This window comes from Phocoena phocoena, chromosome 3 (assembly GCF_963924675.1).
Source record: "Phocoena phocoena chromosome 3, mPhoPho1.1, whole genome shotgun sequence".
NCBI lineage: Eukaryota > Metazoa > Chordata > Mammalia > Artiodactyla > Phocoenidae > Phocoena > Phocoena phocoena.
Window position 1 is genome coordinate 898,140 of NC_089221.1, and position 21,441 is coordinate 919,580.

Here is a 21,441-nt window from a genome sequence, read left to right on the forward strand (position 1 = left end):
CCCACGGGCTGGCACACCTGATGCACGTGCCCGACCCAGGCACCCTCGGGTCTGCAGTCAAGATGTGGGACGGCACCACCAGGACCCAGAAGGGTCTCAGCCGAGGAGGTTGCTGGCTGAAACAGATGCAGTGCGATGTAGGGACACATGCAGACTGCTGAACACAGTGGGGTAAAAACAAAGCAGTCCAGCGGCGCAGCCCCAAGCCCAGTGCTGGGGCCTGAGGACCAGATGCTGGGAGGGGAGGGGGGGGGAGGGGGAGGGGAGGGGGGGAGGGAGGGGGGGAGGGAGGGGGGGAGACAGAGAGAGAGAGAGAGAGAGAGAGAGAAAGAGGGAGAGAGAGAAAAAGAGGGATGGCCTGCAGACCCACCAAGCTCTCTGACCCCAACCTCTGCCTCTGTGGCTGCGTCCCCCTCCCTGACCCTGACAAGGATCCTGCGATTGGCTCAGGGTCCAGCTAGTCCAGGGCCGTGTCCCGGCCTCAGAGCCCCTGGGAAGGGGCATCCTTGAGCGTCCTTCTGCCTGCCACAGTCAATGTAGCAGAGCAGCCGGTCGAGGGCAGCGGCTCTGCCTCTGGGCTCCTCTCCCAGCGCCCCTGGTGGCTAATCCCCTGTGACACGGTGGACACCAAGCCAGGACCGGGACACTGACCCTGGTGCAGCGTGTGCGTAGAAGGCGGTGTCATTTTGTCACCTGTGTAGACTCGCGTGCCCGGCACTGCCATCAGGATACAGAACTGGCCGCCACCTCCGGGCCGGGCCCCCGAGTTTCCCCCTACACGCACGCACATACACCGTGACCCCTGGTGACCACTCGCCTACTCTGTGCTGAACCGTGTCCCTTCAAGACACTGACATAAATGGGACCATATTACACGTCACCTCAAGGTGACTTTTCCACTCAGCATTAATTCCTGTGTGTGTCAGTCGTCTGCCCCTTTGATCCCGGAACAGCATTCCAGGCCTGGATGGGCAGCTAATGTAACCACGCGGCCTGTCGAGGGGCATTTGCGTTTTTCCCACTTTGGAACCGTGACAAATACAGCCGCCATGAATGGCTGCAGACAGGGTGTTTGTTGTACGTAATGTACACAATCCCATGACTTTTCGTCGCTCGGGGACAAGCGCCCAGGGGTCCGGTCGCTGGGTCACGTCCTAAGTATATGTCTAGTTTTCCGTTTTGCATCCCAACCAGTGCCATATGAGAGGGTCCCTCGCCTGCACCTGGTGGTGTCGCTGATTTTTCCTGCAGGGACAGACGGGTCCTGAGAGGCCTGGACTCCAGCAGCGCTAGAGACACCCGGGAGGGGGCGCTGATGCGACAGCAGGGCTGCACGCGGGCTGAGGTGGGTCTGGCTCAGGGAACAGAGAAGGCAGATGATGGGCAGAGCACTGCCCTTCGTGCTGGACACCAAGGGGTCGGGGGGCGGGGGGGAACATCGCCGAGGCAGCCTTAGGGACCAGCATTTAGGAAATGTTTTCTGGAGAAGCAAAGGGGCAGAGGGGCCGGACCTCCTCTCGGCACCAGAGGGAGAGCCAAGGGGCCCGCTGGGGAGGGGACGGAGCAGGGGACGAGGAGGACGGTCCTGGCGGCAGGGACCACGCAGGCAGGAGGCGGGAGCCGCCCTGGGTGGAGGGCTGCCCTCCAGGACCTCGGCCCCTGTCCCGTCTCCCAGTTTCTCTGAGTCCAAGGATCCCGTTGTTCCAACGTGCGGGCTCAGAGCAACCATTTTATTACCTCATGGGGTTCATGGGTCAGGCGCCTGGGTGGGTCTCCAGGATCGGACTCATGCACTGGGTGTTTTATGCCCCTATTCTGTGGAGGTTTGTCCTGCCTCAGGTTTACTGGAACGGTTGTTTAATTCTCAGAGGTAAAGGTAAATAACATGAAGAACGGTCTTTGTTTTCGTGGAACTTTACGATCCACAAAGCGACTTCCCACACAGCAGCTCCTATAGCGGCCCTGGAGGAGGTGGCAGGTATCACCATCCCGCCCTGCAGGTCCGCGTGGCGGCTTCCCGAGAGTCCCCAAGAATCTGGGGCAGAGCCAGGACGGTGGCCCGCTGCACACCCAGCTGGCGCTGGGGCGACGCAGTGTAGCCAGGAGAAAAGGCAGCAAGTTGGGTGGGGGACCCGGGGACACAGCCCACAGGCTCGCTGCCTGCCCGGACGGCGACTCTGGGGAATACAGTCATCTTTCCCCAGTTTCTCAGTGCACGAGGCCTTTGATCTCCCGCGGCAGCTTGGCCTCAGATCCGTCTGACCGGCTTCCACGCCTTTGTGTACTTTCTCTCACACCTTAAACCGCCTTATGAAAACCAATAAAAAGTGCTTAGGACTAAAAATCCCTCCAAATGGGGCATTTAGTCCTCGCACTTTGGCAAACACAGTTCAGCTTCTGTTATACACACACCTTTGGCTTTCTGCACACTTGAAAGTTATTTGATGAAATTTAAGGAAGCGGTAAGATAAAATTATCCACTGGGATGCCGAACGGTGGAATTTACTTACAGAATTAAGCCCTTTAATCGCTCCCGGCCCAGCCGTGTCCCAGTTCCCCAGTGGGCACGGCCCAGGGCCGGGGCGGGGGGCATCTACAAAGCCCTTCAGCGGAGGGGGTCCTCGCCAGGGTCACTGAGAAGCAGTGAGCCATGGGGCCACTCTGCCCCGCCCGTCACAAGAGCGAGGGGGGAGGGGGAGAAAAGAGGCCGGGGTCCGAGCTTCGCTCTGAGTGTGCTGGGTCTTCCTCACAGACACACCGAGTCCGCGGTCAGGATGCAGGGCAACTGCAGCTCGGGGGGGAGCAGGCCGAGGGCTGGCTGGGTTCTAGCTCCTTCCAGGCCACCAGGAAGCGCCAGAATGATCTCAGAAAAGCCCGAGCGAGAGCGTATCACACCCACCAGAGCCTTCCACGGCTCCTGGAAGAAAACCCAGACGCGTCACCCTGGACCCTGAGCTCACAGGGCCTCGGAGGGTCTCAAGGTGTTTCTGCCCACAGAGCCCGGGACCCGGCAGACGGGACACGAGCTCTAACCCTTCCTGGAAGGAATCACCCACACGTCTGGCCTCGGGATTCCCACAGATCGGTCTTAACCAAACGAGCTCACAACCAAAAACCTCTGGACACACAGGAGGACGAAGTACCGTGAGTGAGAGCAGGTGGACCCCAGCAAAAACAAAGCAGCTGGATCAGGCCTGCAGAGACTCTGCAGCCACGAAGGACATTCACCCCCAGTGCCGACCCGTCCTCTACGCAAACCCAGAGGCGGGAAAGCAGGCCGAGGAGAAGACCCCTCAGACAGACCAGGAGCTTTAATAAAGAAAATCAAATAGAGCGTCTGGAGCCATACAGATGACTGAATAGTGAACAACTCAGTAAGTGACCTGAGTACCAACGTCGAGAAAATTAGCACCGCGGAAACACGGATCTCTCTGAAAACAGCACTGCTCCCAGCACAGAGGGGCACGGAGGCTGACGGCAAGGACGGAGGACAGAACCAATCTTAGCGGAGAAGAAACGTGTGGGAGGGGCATTTCTGGGAAAAGTGGCCGAGGCTCTCCCACTGCCGATGGTAGACCCGAACACGCTGTTGGAATCAGTGCATCACGCGTGGAAAGGGAGACGGCAAGGACGCCACACGTGGTAGAGAGAGCATCGCCGACTCAGACGGGAGAAGCCACAGCGGCTCTGGAAAGGCTGCAGGCAGTGGGAGATGCACCGCCCTCCACCGGGAGCACCTTTCAAGGATAACGAAGTAAAGGCCTGTGTGCGGAATAAACCTGGAAGGATCTTACCAGCAGCCGGGTCCCTAAAGGATGTGCTTCAGGAAGGAAGGTCTGGTCTGAGAAACGTGGGCCAGGGAATGGAAGCATGTGTGAGAGGAGGCGGCTTCACTCGCGAGGTTCAGGGAGAAACGGCCAGGACCCCGCGGGAGCGGCACTGAGGTGGGGTCAGAGTGAAACGTCCCGAAACGTTCTTCCCGCGAGGCCTGTCCGGCCTGGATGTGCGGTGATGCTGTTTGGGCGTCGGGGAGCATCCCATCCTGCTCCGTCTTCTGGAAGACCCCAGCACTGGTCCCACTTCTTCCCTAAATGTCAGGTGGACGCACCGAGAAGCCGTCTCGTCCTAAGGTTCTTTGTGGGAAAGGTTCAACTTCAAGTTGAATTTTCAGAAGAGACAGGGCTATTCAGGTTTCTTCCTGTGAGAGCTTGGGTGGTTTGTGTCTCTCCAGGGGTTTGTCCATTTGTCCATGTTTTTGGCTGTATCGGCACAAAGCTGCCCCGACGTTCTTCACTGTTCTTTAAACGTGTAGAATCCGGTGACGTCACCTCCCTCATAACCGATGCTGTGATTGCATTTTCCCTCTTTTCCTCCTAATTAGTCCGGCTGGAGGTTTATTCATTGATCTTCTCAAGGAACAAGATTTTGAGTTCATTAATATTCCGTATTGTCTTTTTCTAAAGATTTTTTTTGATGCGGACCATTTTGAAAGTCTTCATTGGATTTGTTACAATATTGCTTCCGTTTCATGTTTTGATCGTTTGGCCCTGAGGCGTGTGGGATCTTAGCTCCCTGACCAGGGATCGAGCCCGCACCCCCCGCACTGGAAGGCGAAGCCTTAACCGCTGGACCGCCGGGGAAGTCCCGGGATTGTCCTTCTCCTGTGTCACTGATTTCTGCTCTGATACATGTTATGTTCTCCTTCTTCCTTTGGGTTTCATCTGCTCTTAGTTTCCTAAGGTGGAAGCTGAGGATGTGGACACCTTTTCCCGCTATAGGTTTTTAGTGCCCTAACCCCTCGTATGCATGGCTTCAGCCGGGCCTCCGACTCCCCACCAAGTACCACAGACGTGGATGTTCGTGTTTTCATTTTCATTCACTTCAAAATACTTTCTTATTTCCCTTTTGGTTTCTTCTTTGGTTCATGGCTTATTTCAAAGTGGTGATATTTCATTTCCAAATATTTGGAGATTTTCCCAGATCTTTCTGTTATTGATTTCTGACTTAATTCTACTGGGGCTAAAGAACATAATTTGTATGACTTGAAGCATTTTAAATGTTGTTTAGGCTGGTTTTATGGCCCAGAATATTCTTTCTTGGTAAACGCTCTGTATGCTTTTTTTTTTTTTTTGCGGTACGCGGGCCTCTCACTGCCGCGGCCTCTCCCGTTGCGGAGCACAGGCTCCGGACGCGCAGGCCCAGCGGCCATGGCTCACGGGCCCAGCCGCTCCGCGGCATGTGGGATCCTCCCGGACCGGGGCGTGAACCCGTGTCCCCTGCATCGGCAGGCGGACTCTCAACCACTGCGCCACCAGGGAAGCCCTCTGTATGCTCTTGAAAAGAATGTGTACACTTCTGAAGTTGGGTGGAGTGTCTGTAAATAGGTCACGTAGAGTGAAAGTGTTCAAGTCTCCTCTGTTCTTACAGAGATTTCCTAATACTTGTTCTATCAATTCCTGAGATGGCATTGAAACCTCTTATAACTGTGGACTCCATTATTTCTCCTTGCATTTCTAAACATTTTTGCTTAATATATTTTCAAGCTCTGTTTTTGGGCACACAAACACTTAAGGTTGTTATGTCCTTTTGATGAAATGATACCTTTACTTTTATGAAAAGACTATTTCTTGGTCATGTTATTTCTCTAAAATATGCTTTTCCTGACGTTAACATGGTGGATCTTCTCTCGGTGTTTGATTTTAACCTGTCTGGGTTCTTGGGTCCCGCTTTTTATTTGCTCTGGTTATCTCTGCCTTTTAGCTGGGGCGCCTAAACCATTTACATTTAATGCGATTATTAACAAGCTGGGTTTAAGTGTACAGTTTTGCTACTGGTTTCAACTCGTCCCAACTGTTCTCGCTCCTTTCCACACTGCCCTGCCTTCTCCTGCGCTGAGTGTTTCTGTCTTCCTTACTGGCTGTTTTGTTTCAGAGGCCACTTGTCTCTAACCCATCGCCGTCCAGCTGGAGTCATAGCACATCTTCACACCCAGTGCAAGAACCCCCCTGCGGGCCTTTGTGCTGTCACACATTTTACTGCTCCATGTTACGAACCTCACAAAACATTGTTATTATTTTAGCTTTAAGTGGCTTACTTTTTAGATCGTTTAAATAAGAAAATAAGTCTGCACTTGCCCACGTGGTTGCTGTTTCCAGGGTTTCCCCTGCTTTGTGCAGATCAGATTTGTACCTGCTGCCCTCATCCCTGATGGAAGGACTCCCTGTAACGTGTCACAAGCAGATTTGCTGTGATGAATTCTCCCAGCTTTTGGATGTCTGTAAATCCCGTTTTAAAATGTATCCTGAGACATACCTTCAGTGGGTAAAGAATTCTAAGTCAGCAGCTTCTCTTCTAAAACACGGGGTGGTGCATGCTGCCCGCTGACCTCTGCATGCAGTTCTCGGTCTGGCTTTGTGAGGACTCGTGGGAAGGACACACAGCCCTGACCCTGAGAGCCGCCTCCAGACACCAGCCAGTGCCCAGCCGCCTCGGCTCCATGTTCTGCCTAGGGACGGGCCCTTTGATGAACTTCCGGAGGCCACAGGCTGCCAGTGTAGACATCGCCGAGGAATGAGCCCATCGATGAGAACGACTGGATTCAGAGCCAGGCAGAGGGGCTGAGATGCTGACGTACGTACAGGCCTCCCGTGTGTGCTCACGTGCCCACACCCGGTGAGGGCTGGCTCTCCGGAGCTAACCTCACTGAGCGTGACTCGACCCCGTCACCCTCCAGATCTCGCCCTTCCCTGTCCTGTCAGTGAAGACGCCTCCCTGCCCTGTTTCTCCCTCTGCGCTACCCAGGGCGTTTCTCTAACGAAACCCCATCCACCTGACCCCTCAGGAGTGCGCTGCCTTCGGCTTCAACACCAGACGCAGTCATTTTAAGAACAGTCCTGGCCTGAGAGATTCTTTACATTTGCTTTTTTTTTTTTTTTTTTTTTTTTGCGGTACGCGGGCCTCTCACTGTTGTGGCCTCTCCCGTTGCGGAGCACAGGCTCCAGACGCGCAGGCTCAGTGGCCATGGCTCACGGGCCCAGCCGCTCCGCGGCATGTGGGATCCTCCCGGACCGGGGCACGAACCCGTGTCCCCTGCATCGGCAGGCGGACTCTCAACCACTGCGCCACCAGGGAAGCCCCATTTGCTCCTTTTAACAAACACAGAGAAAAACCACATCACACGTTCATTTCTGGGAATGGGGTAAATGCCAGCATCTGAAACCTTACATGTTATACCAGATCAAGAAACGTGTTACAGCCAGAGAAATTTATTTTAAAATAGAAACATACATACATTAAGCCTTAAAATAGTCAAATTTTAAACAAAAAGGAAAAAAGCCATTTGATCCCAGAGTCTGCACAGAATGGATTCAAAGAGGCGTCTGATGTCCCCTCAAGGACTGTTTACAGACCCCGAGACGAACTCCCCCGGGTGGGGGCAGGGCAGTGACGGCGCAGCCCCCGCCAGCACCGGACGCTCCCGCAGCCATGGTGACCGGACAGACGTCCACGCGGGCAGCGGTGGCAGTGCTGCCAGCTCCCGTCGGACACAGCGTGACGGAACCCGGGGACGTGAGGGACATTCGGGGTTTTGGCAACGCAGGGCGCGTGATGTCAGGAAGTTCCACCAAAGCCTCTGCGCGGCTGCGAGCAGCCAGGGTCGGGCTCAGTCTGCGTGGGGTTTCCGCTGGGGATTCCCCTCGTAGGACTCCCCGAACTCATTCACTCTGCTCTTATCCACGGGATAAAGCCTGCAACGAGACCACGCGTGCGTCACGCCAGCTGGTTTGGACAGACGCGCGCGCGTGTCCTGGGCGCTCGATGGCCGAGACCCGGACGGTCGGCTCACCACGGGAGAGGCGCGTGTGGGTTTGCCCCGTGCCCTCCCGGTGTTCTCGTGACGGTCAGGCCAGAGCTCTGCCCTCGAGGCCGATGAGAGACGAGGACAGGGATGCCCAAGGAGAGGCAGGGCTGGGATGCGTCCACAGGGGACCTGACCCCGGGACCCCGCTGCACAGCACAGGGGTTGAGGCAGCTCCTCCGTCGGGCTCCGCTAAACAGCAGCTGCGAGCGACCCTCACGCCGCAGGAGAGCCGTGTGCTCGAGGGGCGATCAAATCAGACAGAAGCAGCGCTCCGGCACCCAGGCGCCAGGCGCCACCCACCACCCACAAATCTCTCCCCGCAGGACCAGGCGTGGGTCTGCGGCCCGAGCGAGTCCACTGGGGCAGCAGCGCCTCAGGCCGGCACTCACCATCGCTGGTAAAGGTACACGAGAAACACCACGTCATCCCTGAAGCAGGCCAGCCGGTGGGAGGTGGGCATGGTGATGATGAAGGCGAACACGTCGTCAATGAAGGTGTTGAAGGCCTGCGGGCGGGCGGGCGAGGCCGTGGGACAGGGCCCCAGCGCCCACCCGGACCACCCAGGCACACGGTCACATCCCTGCGCTCGCGCCGCCCACTGACCTCAGAGCCACCCCACGAAGCAGGAGCCAGCTGAGGGGGGGGGCGGGAGGGGCTGACGCCCAGGGTACCCCCTTGCACAGACTCCAAGGCCCAGCGTCCCACCTGCTCTCCGCACGCGGGACCCAGGAGCACCACCTGGGAGCCTGGCTATCACAGTGCTGGCCTGCCCGAGAACGGCCAACCGGTTCTGAAGGCGGACGCATGTTCTAACCATTGCCCCACCCCAAAGCCGCTCGCTCTAGTTCACAGCCAACAGCAACGGAGGGCTGTGTGGTCCCCACCTGTGTGTGTGGGACAGGCCATGATGCACCAAGACGGCCCTCGGCCAGCCCTGCCCCGGGAGACTGGACGCGCCGTCTGGGTGGACACGGACCCAGCACCCCAGACACTGGGCACCGGGTCAAGGGCATCTGCCTGCTCTTTGATTCGTGTTGGCAAGAAGCAGCACGGCTCTAACTCGGAGAACCCCTTGTGCCGCTGTGACAGAGAAGCCTGGCCTTTCAGAGTCGCCGCAGGGCACCCTATGTCTTAAAGGAGCCCCCGACGCTCTTCCACAGAGGGGCCTCCTGACGCACGGCCCAGCCTGACGGCAAGTCCCCGAGGGCCCTCTGCGGGCGAGGCACTGACCTTGTAGGTGAAGGCCTTCCAGGGCAGGTGAGCCACCGACTTCATCTGGGGACAGGGAGATGGAGCACGTCAGCGGCGGCACAGGGACGCGGAGGGCGGCACAGGGAGGCGGGGGGCGGCACAGGGACACGGGGACGCGTCTTACCTTGTAGTTCACGAAGAGCTGGGGCAACATGAAGAGGAAGCCAAAGGCATAGACTCCTGAGGAGACAGACGCGGCGTGGAGACGTGCCGTCTCGGGCCTGCGGCCGCCCCCCCAGGCTTCAGGACCACCTGACCCCCCACGCCCGAGAGCACCATCCTGCGGTGAACCACCCGCCTCCCGCCCGCGGGGCTGTGAGACAGCGCCCCTACCCACACCCGGTGAACGCAGCAGCCCGCGAGCCCGGCCCTGTCCGCCTGCAGAGCGGCCGCGCGGTCAGGACGAGCCTAGTGGGCGGGCGCTCCTCCCAGGACACAGGGCTGGGGGCTGGGGCTCCGGCGTGCCCTAAGACAGCGGGGTTCCCTGCCCGCACCCAACCATTCCATGGAGAGCACGCCGCCCACGGCCAGTCCCGCAGGGCCCAGAGAGGAGAACACGGGGCAGGGCGGGGCCTGACTGGGACCTCTCGGCACACCGGGCCACGCAGCGGCGGGACAAAGCGACCCGCTGTAAACGCTGTCTCTGAGACAGGAGACCCAGGACTCACCATTGACGAAGCTGCTGACCAACCAGGAGTACCAGCTGGAAGGGAGGAGCGGGTGATGGCGGAGGCCGCAGGCCCGGTGCTAGTCTGCTAACCGCCGAGCCCCACACACGCCCTCACGCTCTGCTCTCCAGTCCCGGGACCCTGCGGGCTGGCCAGGGGCGACCTGCACGGGGAGCGGCTTCCCAGGAGCCCTCACCGAGGTGAGGGCAGAGACTCGGCACCTACCGACTTTCCTTCACGACTTCCAGCGAGACGGGAAACCACGGACGCCCGTGGACGCCTCGGCCCCTGTGGCCCCGGGCAGTGTGTTCAAGCCCGAGGCCTGCTCCCGTGAGCGTTCCCGACCCCGCAAGGACCAGAGAGGGCCGCGCAGAGCCAGCAGCGGCGGGCAGGCCCAGGCCTGCGGCCGAGGGGCGTCCCAGTGCCGGCCCCACTGCTGGCCCCGTCAGTGACCCTGGGCTCCAGCTGAAGAGTAGCAAAGGTGACGTCCTACCTCTTATATCTGACATTCAGCAGGGAATAGATGGCGCCCCCGATGCAGAGAGGGTAAAGGAGGTACGACAAGTATTTCATGGCCTACGGGGAACAGAAAACGTCCAGTGGGAGTCCACCATCAAACCTGCGGAAACTTTCTCGATGGAACTCACAAACGGAACGGGGAAAACACCCAGAACGTTTAGGGCAGCGAAGCTAGTCTGTGTGGAGGATGTGTGTCAGTGAGCGTTTGTGCAAACCCCACAGAACGTCCAGCACGAAGACCGCACAGCAGAGATAACAGTAACAGTACCGGCCCGTGAAACACAGCCAAGCTGACAGACCGACCCAGGGCAGAGAAATGACGACACGTCCTGGAAAGAACTCTGAAGAAATGCTCCCAGAACTCCGAGGTTAGGGCTGCCTTCCAGCTAACGCGGCGTATCACCCTTAATTCTGATTTGAACTTTATCAAAAACCCAATAAAAACTGGGATGCAGCTGATACCCGTTAAACCAGAAAATAAAATCATCCCCGCTCGGGAAACGTGTATTACATCAAACTGAAAACCACAGTTCCCCTCGGCAGGGGGAGTCTGATGGCCTAGGACGCAGAGCCTGTGGGGTCACCACGTCTCAGGGACAGAGGCTCAGCTCGCAGCCCCACAGCTGCCCACCAGGAATAAGATATCTCCCGGTGGTACAGGACTCAGCACGGGCGCCCGCAGGGGCTGGGAAAGAGAGGAGCCCCCGGCAGGCAGGCTCCCTGGGGGTCCTGGCTCCAGGACACCGCCTCCAGGCAGGCACGCGTGCCCCGGGTCACCGCTCACCTGAGTGTCATACTCCTCCGTCCGCCTTTCGGATTCACTGCAAGTACCGAACTGCAAGGAAATTCAGCGCAACCACGTCAAACCGCGGCCCAGGCAGGCGTCCGCGCTCCGCTGTGCCGCCACGCGAGGAGGGACAGGGCGGCAGGCTGAGAGGCACGAACCCTCGGCCCAGGCGTGGCAGCGCCCCGCTTCAGAGCCGCGGGTGCAGAGGACCCGACGGCCCCAACCCGCGAGCCACACCGTGTGGGACGCGAGGCGGAAGCAGGCCCGTGGGCCTGTGCGGCCCTCCTCGCGCCGCTTCCTGTTCCCAGTTCCGTTGAGTTTTGCAGTGAAGACACTGCTCTTAAATCAAAGTGGATTCACTGGGCTGACTCAGGTCGAGAGAAGACGCATCCCACCTGAGTGCCCTGCCCTCGACCTGGAAACCTGGAGTGTCATAACCCCCAAGGCCTGTCACAGAAAGCAGAGTGAGCTGCCCGACCGCGGACCTCACAGTGACGCCCAAGCCCCCGCCCGAATCTGCCCAGGAAAGTCCACACCGAAGGGCGGCTCTCAGGGAAGCTAGGAACTGCGCTGTCACGTGGCGGCACCCCCCGGCAGGAGTGGGGAGCGCCACCCGAGCCTGGCCGACCAGCATCCCGCCCGGTCACGGAGGTGGACGTGCTGCTCAGCGCGCTGGGTGCTGGGCCCGCGCCTGGGGACCCCGGGCGCATCAGAGAGCCCCGGAGCCTCGTGGGCAGAGCTGCAGAGAGGTGCGGTGACCCGCCCACTCGCCCCGAGACGCCCCTGCGTCTCCCTGCAGGTCTGCAGGTGACAAGCTGCCCCTGGGGTCGGAAGGTCAGCAACGTGAGCACGTGACGATCACCGGCCCTCACGGTGACCTGCATCTCACCAGGACGCAGCTAGGAAGTGCATCAGCAGTCGGCCTGCACGAGCAGACCGGCCGAAACACGAAGGAGGTGGGCTGGGAGAAGCCGCAGGAGGTGACACATCCCCGAGAGGGTGCGGCTAGGTCCCTACCTGAAATGCGGGCCTCAGGCCTCTCCAGATGACGGTCACCTTCAAGGCCTTTTTCACTTTCCACAGCTGAGAAGTTGAAAAGTCCACACTTCAGGCTCCAGGACCAGGGAGAAGCCAGGACCCACTCCTCGGACAGCGACTGACCAGGGCACCGGCCGCTCGGGGCCCTCGCGCCCCAGCCCAGCCCCCGGTCTCCAGCCCACACCCACCCAGCCTGTGCGCCCACATGGACCCGACCCCCTTCCCGGGACCACTGAGGTGGCGCTGGTCGGGCCGTCCCCCCGCCCAGCCCACCTGCACTGACGCCCCACTCCGCCTGTCCCCAGATTCGCCCTGGCACCTTCTTTCTGCTCCCCAGGGGACCCCAAGCCCCACGCCCTGCTGTGGCCGGGTCTCTCCAGGACCCTTCCTAAAGTGGGACCTGCACCATGGCCGTGAGGTCGGTTCCGCACGGTGACTAGTGCCCACAGGGGGGTCCCGCCAGCACTTCCTCGATGGGCGGTGCCAGCGCAGCCCCCAACCCGACAGCCGTGCGAGCCAGTGCCCATGGCAGGGGCCCTGGAATACGACCACAGCCGAGGGTCCCGGTCAGGGTGGTGCCAGAGGCCTGCCGCCCCCTCCACTGCCCCTGCATCACACGTTCTGCTTCGCACGGCATCCAGCGCAGCGAGAGCTGCACGGGCTTCAGCCACCGCGTTAGCACATCCCATGGACGGACGGGCCAAGCTGAAGCTTCTGGGCCACGAGAAACGTGGAGGCATCGGCAGCTCTGCCCGAGAAGCCGCGGCAGCCGCGCCCTCGCCCTGCTGCCGCGCCGGCGGCCACTTCTTTGGCAGTGACGCGGGTCCCGACTGCGCCGAGCGCTTGGGCCCCGGAACCACAGACACGGCGCTCAGACCGGCGCCCCGGCGGGCAGCTCACCTCGATGGCAGCCCCGATGCCCGCAGGAACCAGCACCAGCAGGCTCGTCCGCTCGTCCAGCAGGAACAGGAAGATGACCACGGTGCTAAAGCAGCGCCAGAGCACTGGGGAGAAACGGGCTGTGCTGAGGCCCGGGGAGCGGCCCCCCCGCGCACCAGCACCCCGACCGCTTCTGCCCCTTTGTCCACTACAAAGGAACCGCGGACCACAGGCGGCGACGGGAAATGCAAAACGATGACAAAAGGCTACGGCCCCAGCAGAAGGCAACCTCAGCAGGTGAACGTGCGTAAGCTACACTGACAGACACAGGAGACACAGGAAGCGTGCTAAGAACACTGGCTCCCGACGGGGACCCCGCACGCTAATCCCAGGCTCTCCTGCTTTCACACGGGCCCTGCGGGGCTGCATCTGTCCTTTAAAGGCTGCACTTCGTCCTTTCAGGTTGTGCTTTAGGAGACGCCGCGGCCGTGGACACACTCCCAGTAGGGAGCTCCCCGCCGGGAGCTCAGGCCCCGGGACCCACAAGCCCCGCTCGTGCCACAGGCTGAAAAGGCCAGGGGAGGGCGCAGGAGGGTTCAGCGGGGGACCCTCCCCCACAAGGAAGCCAGAGGTCATGACAGAAGACCCCGAGACACGGACTCTGGACTCGGGGGCCACCCAGCATCCCAGAGCACCCACTCGGGTGTCACTTCCGCAGGAGGAAAAGAACCGTCTCTTGCTGGAGACCCAGCTCGGGAGCCGAGCAGGACTGTGAACCGACACAGACGGGCGCTGAGCACCGGCACCCGTGTCGCCTGCCCTCCGTGCTCCCAGGCTTCCGTGGCGCTCACCACGACAGCGGACATAGCACCCTCCCGGGCTGCCACCACAGGGGATCTAAAAGCCCCTCCCGAACAGGAGCCATACTGGCCACGGGCGATCGCAAACTGTAGGTTTATCACCTGCCTGTATCAGCGGCGTGGGACAGGCCCTGAGGGCGGGGGCCGTTCTCGGAGCACCTACCTGCCTTGGTGGACATTCCTGTCATGCTCTTCTTTTTCTTCCAGAAACTGATGTCATTTTTAAACGCTAGGAAATCAAAAAGCAGCTGGAAAGAAAACAGGACGGCGATGAGCCCCTCAAGCTGTGTAGACAAGCCCAGGCCCAACCTGAGATGCTGGCCTTTCAGTAACACCCGTGACTCCCAGCACAGCTCTGGTGAGATTCGGCTTCACTGGCGGCCCGTTCCCAGGCCCTGGGAACCGGCTGCGGCTTGGCGCCGGTGCCTCGCGGCCTCAGCCCTGCCCCCTGCCGAGCCCCCAGCCGCGGTGTCTAACGGGGATTCTGCCGGCAGGGCTGATCCGTCACTCTCTGAACTGCCACACCATACCTCCCACGAGGAAACACTTGTTTTACAAAGCCATTCGTCGATCTCGCTGCTTTTGGATTTGTTTTCAAAACAGCTTCCAAAAGCAGCAGACGAAGCCCCAGGTCCTTCAGCTGGTCAGCGCCCGAGGTGCAGACCCTCTCCTGAGCGGGGTGGGGGGCAGGCCCCGCTGAGGGCCCGGGACCACTCACGTGGAACGCGGCCACGAAGAAGGTCAGCGCTAAGAAATACAAGTTGGTGTCGACGAAAATCCCTTTCACTTCGTCAGCATCCTTCTCTGAAAACCCTGCGAAGGACCGAGACCCTGCGTGAGACGGACACCGCCCTGGCCGGGCTACCCCTCATCGGCAGGAAGAGCTCCGCGGGCCACACGTGCCCTTTCAAGGGGGACGATCGCACAGGCGGAATGGAAGCCGGGCTCCGGGGCTCCCGGGCTGGACTGACCCCTGAACCCGGGGCGCCCGCCCAGCGGCCTCACCGAACTGCTGCAGTGAGAACACGGCGTCCTGCATGTGGATCCAGAAGCGCAGCCGCCCCAGTGAGATCTTGTCGTAGGACACGGTGAGGGGCAGCTCGGTGGTGGAGCGGTTGATGACCTGCGGGGAGGGCGCTGTCAGAGCCCAGCCCCACGCACGCCGCTCTGCCCGGACCCAAGGCCGCGTCTCCCCTGCGCTCTCCTCCTGTGGGGCCCCAGCTGTCTTCGCAGCCCCGGCAGGGCGCCTCCCCCAGGAAGCCCTGGCACCCTGACCTCCCGCCTACCACCCGGGCCCTGCGCGTCTCTCGTGACCACAGCCCCGGGCGCCGGCGCCTCCTGGGCAGGAGCTGGGGGCCCGCCCGAGCGGCCGAGCCGCGCACAGGCCCGAGGGAGCCCTGGCTACTCACCGTGAGGTCCTTGACCCGGCTGCTGAGCTGATCGATGAACAGGATGGGCAGGTAGTGTACTGTCTTCCCCAGCCGGATCCTGGGGGATTGAAGCCATTTCAAGGCCACAGCGAGCTCCCGGGCCCCCAGGGTGACCTCACAGAGCTCACTTCTCTGCATCTTCAGTGGCTTCTGGTCGCAAGAGTCCCAGGACATGCCTCCCCAGGGCAGCAGGGGCGCCGTGAGCTACGTTCTTCCCCTTAAGAGCTGCCACCAGGAGGAGGTGGGGACCATGCGCACAGTGGGACACCACTCAGGACGCGAGGGGAAGCAAGGGGCCACGTGTGCACTGACACGGGGCAGCCTGCGACGTGGTGAGAAGCCAATACCCATCGACCCTCCACGCCCGGCTTTCACTCCATGACCCTTCTGTGCCTTTCACACTCAACCGTGTGAATGGGTCATGCGTTCAGAAATTAGATTTCAGTTTTACAAAAGGGAAAACCTCATGACACCACCACAGGACCCACTGGAAACTGAAGAAGGAAACAATTCTGAGCAGAGCCATTTCTAGGTGCTATGTGACGACCCACTGACAGGCTGTGATCTCACAGGGGGGCTCCCTGAAGTGGAGACACACGGGATAATCTAAGTCGGTCAATTTTAACAGTCGTGCTTACGAGAGCAAGTGATGGGAACAGAACAACCTAACAATCAATTTTTAAGCAAAGGTAATCGAGTCAGAGCTAACAGGACGCAGACAGGACAAAACCTCCCGTGCAGGGTGCAGAGGAATAGGGTCTCACCAAGGCTCTCCATTTTCCCTTCCAGCTTCTGCCAAGAGCAAGGGGCAAGATGACTGCCTGTCGTGTCATCGCTTCCCTTCCATATCCTGGCGGCAGCCGTGATCAGCAAGACCCCCGGGGAGGAGGGACAGGCTGGGGTGCTCCAGGAAGCACCCCAGGCCCCTCGTCACAGAGAGGGCTCAGGAATGTGGGCACGGCTCATCTGCTTTGGGATTCTGGCTGGCCTCGATCCCTCCACCCCCCACCCACCAGGTCACCCCTTTGCTGTCCGCTCAGGGAGTGAACGAGCGATGCGCAAAGCTGGGCGGGTGAACGTGAACTACGGTGGCCTTCCCACTGTCTGGGCCTCAGCTCAGCGGCCAGACCAGCAGCACTTACATCTTCATGTACCGATGCACATCAGCGGGCAGGGAGGCCCCGTCAAAGACGAAGTCATCCACCATCACGTTCAGGGTCAGCCTTGGTCTCCAGTGAGACACGGGTTCGTCCAGGGCACTCGCTGGCCTCTTCTCAGCCTCGATCTGCTGCTACACGTAAGGACTGACTTAGACGAAAAGACCAAGGCTGGGGCGGGAGGGGCCCGGGGGGTCTGAGGCAGCAGGGTGCTGGCACTGTCACCTGGGAACAGCCCACGAGCCGAGAGCACAACCGTAAGAAGGGCCAGCGGAGCATATGGGAGGACCCACGGCTGCCAGCTCCCCGACTCTCATACCCGCACTTCCTTCTCCCAACAGAAGACAAAGGGTGTGCTGTTTCGCACCACGGGGTCCTGGATCTCACTGCCTCCTGTTTCGGGCCCTCTTCCGGAGCAAGGATTCCGAGAAGGACGAGCCTCCGGCACATTTGCAGGAGGTGCTGGAGCTGAGAGCCCCGCCCTCTGCAAGGAGGCTGAAGGGAGACGCTTCTAAACCAGCTCCACCCCGCTGTCTGGAAAGGGGCATGTCCGTGTCTAGGGAAAAAGCCTAAAGCTACCGACTCAGAAACAAACTCCGCCCGGCAAGGAAACCTTGATTTCAGATCTAACTGAGCAGCTCTGTGAATCATGTCATCCTATTAATATTTATCTCCTCCCTAAAGCCACAATTTAGCACTAACAGTTACACTGAAAACAGCCTCCCAAGGAGTAGCGACAGCTAACGTTTATTCAGCACCTGTAAGTCCCAGAGACTCCTTCCGCCCTTCACACCCCCGCCTGGCACCCCAGAAAGGCCCATGAGGCAGTGTCATGCGGTCCCCAGGGAAACAGAACTGAGGGGTCTTTCCAAGGACACACACGAGACAGCTGCAGACACATCCTGGAAAGCTGCCGCCCCTGGCGTGGATGACTTCCCTTGCATTCAGCGCGGACCCGAATACCAGGATCGCTCTGTCCCACCCTCCACTGCGGTAATGACCGCGTATGCGATCTCCAGCCTTTCCCTGTACGTACAGCTTTCTATGGGTGTACAAGATACAATTTGCACACACACCTTTTTCATAATTTTGAGTTATATCCTTAGAATAAATATTCAAGCGTTGTCCTGTCCTACACACAGCGCAGTGTCTCCCAACTCTAAGTTCTGACTGCAGCTGAGCTCTGCAGAAGGGGCTGCCCTGGACCCACTGGGGTGCACACACGCTCTCTGGGGGCTGAGAGGTCCTGTGGCCTGAGAAGGCATCTAGGTAAAGAAAGTCACTGAACAGGCTTCCCTGGCGATCCAGTGGTTAAGACTCCACGCTTCCACTACAAGGGGCACGGGTTCGACCCCTGGTTGGGGAACTACGATCCCGCATACCACACGGCACAGCCAGAAAAAATAAAAGACAAAAATCACTGAACTACTTAAAGTGCACGTCACTAGTTCGACATAAATTTATCTGCAAACCCATGAGAAGTTACTGAGCTGAAAATGTATGTGCCAGTAACGTCTGATCGCTTCACTTCCCAGCAGTCAGTCCAGCGCCAGATGCAAACCGTATGTGCAGACACGTGTGTGTGAACTACAAGGGGGTCAGCAGGTTTCCTTCAGCCGGCACCGCTCACCTGCGTGGCAGATTCCCCAGTGAGCAGGTTCACCTCTTCCGGTTTGGGGACCATGTAGGTGGTCAGCGGGCTCACCAGGTGCACCTGCTTCCCGTCGTGCCAGGGCAGGACGCCGGCGTGATGGACGAAGATGTAGGCATACAGCGTCCCGTTGTTCCTGGTTTTCTTTGGAACAGAAACATTGACTGTCCTGCAACAAAACAAATGATGATTTCAATCACGTACACATTATGTTGTGTGTGTGTACACAAAGTGGAGACTATACAAATGTTTCTATAAAAAATGTTGTTGCCGACCAAAACCAACGAATTTTAGCTGAGAGATACTAAAAACGAAACCCAGCTACCTGGCTGTTACTGAAGTCCTGAGTGCGCACATTTATGGAACACACCCTGAAAGTACGGCAGCTGCCCAAAAGCTGAAAGGCCTGCATTCCGGGCGCTGAGGTCACAGGCTAAGGGGGCCAACACCAAATGTGTGTGCCCCGCCCCCTGCCCCGCCCCCGTAGCGGCTAGAGGATGTGTATCCCGCAAGGTGCTCACTCTGACGCCTCCCAGACAACCAAGAGGGAAGAAGAGAACTTGTGACAAACACATGATCTTTAAAATTAAACTTGCTGGAATTTAAGAAACTAGAACCATAGCTTAAATACAGCTTCACAAAGTCACTCTACAGACGTCAACGTTTATATTGCTTGCTCTGTTGCAAAGTTATATTTCACTTAATTATGATTTTCTGCTAAATTCTTCCCTCCGCCCCCTTCCCCTTTCCCTTCTAGACGACATAACTGAACCACTTCTGCCAGGAAAACACAAGCTGTTTTCTGTGGGAAACTGCGTGTGTAAGCTCTGTTCCCCACGTAGTCCCCACCATAATCCCCACTCCTCTGGAAGCTCCCCAGGGCCGCACCGTATCCCACAGCTGTCAGACGCTGGGTAAGCTACTTCCTAAAGGACAAACTCGGCGTCTGCTACCTTCAAGTAAAAAAGTTTGCTTGTGTGCGTATCACACACCCCTGCAATGAAAACGCTCTACCGTGCACGAGACGGCTGGTGACGCTGCTTCTCCGTGGTACCCTCCTCACGTGCAGAACGCTGACCTGTCAACAATCTCAACGTCAATGATGCCTGCCTGTCACCCTGTCCACAACCATACCTTTCAAATTTGGACTCCACGTCAAAGTCCTCCACGTTCAAGACCAGGTCCACGTTGTTCTCGGCACCCAGGTTGGACCGTGTGGCGGTGTACACGCTGAGCTGGAAAGGACGTCAAGAAAGTCAGCTGGGCAAGGCCCCTGGCAGAAAGCACACAGAGACCTGACCAGCCACACAGGGAAAGGTGCATCTTAACTCCGCAAGGGACACAACTCCGCCCGGTGACAGGACGTTCCGGGACGCGCCTGCTGCAAAGGAACAACCTGCTCAAGTGTGTGGCTGCCTGATGAACGAGGCAGGGGTACAGGGACTCTGGACGCCATGTGATGGGGTGAAGAGGGGCACGGGGGCCAGCGTGCGGGGTCAGGAGCTTTAGGATTCGGGGGCGGGGAGGAGAGGACTCAGCCCAGACCCGATCAGGTTCAGGTGCGAAAGGCCCGGCCCCGCCCAGCCCGAGATCAGAGGTCAGGTGCGAAGGCCCGCGCTCACCTGCAGCTTGGGCCTCCGCGCCAGGTAGGGCTGGATGCAGTTGCCGTCGCCGGCGCACGGGCGGGTGTAGACGATGCCATACATGACCCAGCAGGTGTGCACCACGTACACCACGAACACGCCCACGACCAAGCTGGTGAAGGAGCTGCGGCCGCTCCACATGGCGCCGCCGCCGCCGCCGCCCGGCCCGGCCCGCCTCGCAGCCGCGGGCCCCGCCGCCCGCCCGTCCGGCGCCCCGCCGGCCGCTCCGGCCGCCGCCGCTCACGCGAGAGCCGCCGCGCGCCGCCGCCACCGCCGGGCAAAGAACGCGCTGCGCGCCGCGGGCCGCCAGCCGCCCCGCATGCTCCCGCCGCCGCCGCCGCCGCCGCCGCCGCCCTGTCGCTGCGGGATTCGCCGGTGCGCCGCTTCCGGGCCCCGCCGCCCGCCGGAAGTGGGCGCGCCGCGCGGCCCCCTGGGAAGCGTAGTCCCGCCGCCGCCGCGCACGCGCGCACGCCTGCGTGAGTGGCGCGACGCTAACGTCACCCGCCTGCGCCGTCCTCCCGGCGTACCCCGCGGGGTCCGGGCGCTGGCAATTAGGCGGGTCCCAGGGCACCTATGGGGCGGGGGCGTCGGGAGGGCCGGGGCGCAGGGCTCCCCAGCGCCGCCCCCACCGGAGAAGCGGGAGGGACCCTCGCCCCCCGGGCCAAACGGCGGGGCGGCGTGTGAACGCGAAGGAGCCGGGCTGGAGACGCGGCGGGGGTGTGCGCTGTTCTTAGACTTTCTGAGTCTGGCGTTATGTCAACGTGAAAAATGGAAGAGAAAAGAAATAGACTCACTAAAGTCAGCGACCCTTTCGTGTTGATTTCCGTCGTCTTTAAATATGAACCCCCAGAGGGGCGCCTTTGAAGAAAAACACAGCATTTCTAAATGAAGGGCCGAGGCCCTTGTCAACGAAAGTAATCGTTAAACAATCTATAATAATAATAGAAAAGAGTTTTATTTGAGCCAAGCTGAGGACTAGCCCAGAAGCCCGCTTACCAGGTTTCCCTGAGAAACTGCTCCGGATAAGCATGATTTTCAGCACAGTTTTATATTTCGTCAGAACAAAGAACATTAAACAAGTCAGATAACATTTCTTCAAGGTTTTAATAAAGAGAACGGATCAGCACGTACACAGCGAATCAGTATGGCCTTGGAGCCTGGGAAGGGCTTCTTACCAAAGGAGGACCAGCATTGGCGTCCCAGGAAGAGCGCCATTTAATCTTTTTTTTTAACGTGGACGTTCTTTACTTCTGGTCAATGTGTCCGTTTTTTCTAATAATTAAAGCAGATGTACAATGTATATTTGATAGGCCACAAACAGGCTATTTTAGTTAGCATCAAATTCAAGTTAATTCATATATAAGCCAGAACGACTTCCCTATATTTCAATATGTGAACAGTTTTTAAAAAAAATTTTTTTTAATCACCCTCCAGTGCCTCCCAGGAGCCGAGGCTGCAGAGGGCTGGACCGGATTCTCAGTAGCTCCCCTTAGGGCCAGCCGCCCGCCCGCTAGAGGGAGAGCTCAGCTGGGGCTCCAGGGAGTGAGGGAACTCATTCCCCCTGTCCAGGCTGTTGAAAGCTGCCCAGTTGGCCCCTGGAAGGGCACGTGCTCTTCCTGTTTGCATTAAAGAGTCCTGGAATCAGGACCTTTGATTCATTGGAGCCTCCCATGCCCAGTGGCCGGCCCTCTGTGGTG

General features: G+C 59.3%; 1 protein-coding gene across 1 annotated transcript; it reads right to left on the minus strand.

Annotated features, from left to right (window-relative positions):
• Window positions 1-7,249: 7,249 nt before the first annotated feature.
• Window positions 7,250-20,118, minus strand: CLPTM1L (CLPTM1 like). The gene is made up of 17 exons (XM_065874156.1): window positions 19,724-20,118; window positions 19,236-19,336; window positions 18,081-18,270; window positions 16,436-16,581; window positions 15,273-15,351; window positions 14,869-14,986; window positions 14,582-14,676; window positions 14,027-14,111; window positions 13,025-13,128; window positions 12,104-12,169; window positions 11,084-11,134; window positions 10,274-10,356; window positions 9,781-9,815; window positions 9,237-9,292; window positions 9,092-9,136; window positions 8,251-8,366; window positions 7,250-7,748 (listed from the first exon to the last, which is right to left on the minus strand). Exons 1-17 carry the CDS (start codon window positions 19,883-19,885, stop codon window positions 7,664-7,666), a joined length of 1,617 nt encoding a protein of 538 aa, XP_065730228.1. The 5' UTR covers window positions 19,886-20,118; the 3' UTR covers window positions 7,250-7,663.
• Window positions 20,119-21,441: the final 1,323 nt, after the last annotated feature.

Excerpts from the sequence above, each read along its gene's own strand:
- CLPTM1L (XM_065874156.1), bottom strand. The coding sequence starts at position 19,885 with ATGTGGAGCGGCCGCAGCTCCTTCACCAGCTTGGTCGTGGGCGTGTTC. Across the intron at positions 19,337-19,723 it reads CGCGGAGGCCCAAGCTGCAG|CTCAGCGTGTACACCGCCAC; the intron begins GTGAGCGCGGGC and ends CGTCCTTTCCAG. Across the intron at positions 14,112-14,581 it reads TCTTCGTGGCCGCGTTCCAC|CTGCTTTTTGATTTCCTAGC; the intron begins GTGAGTGGTCCC and ends TTTTCTTTCCAG.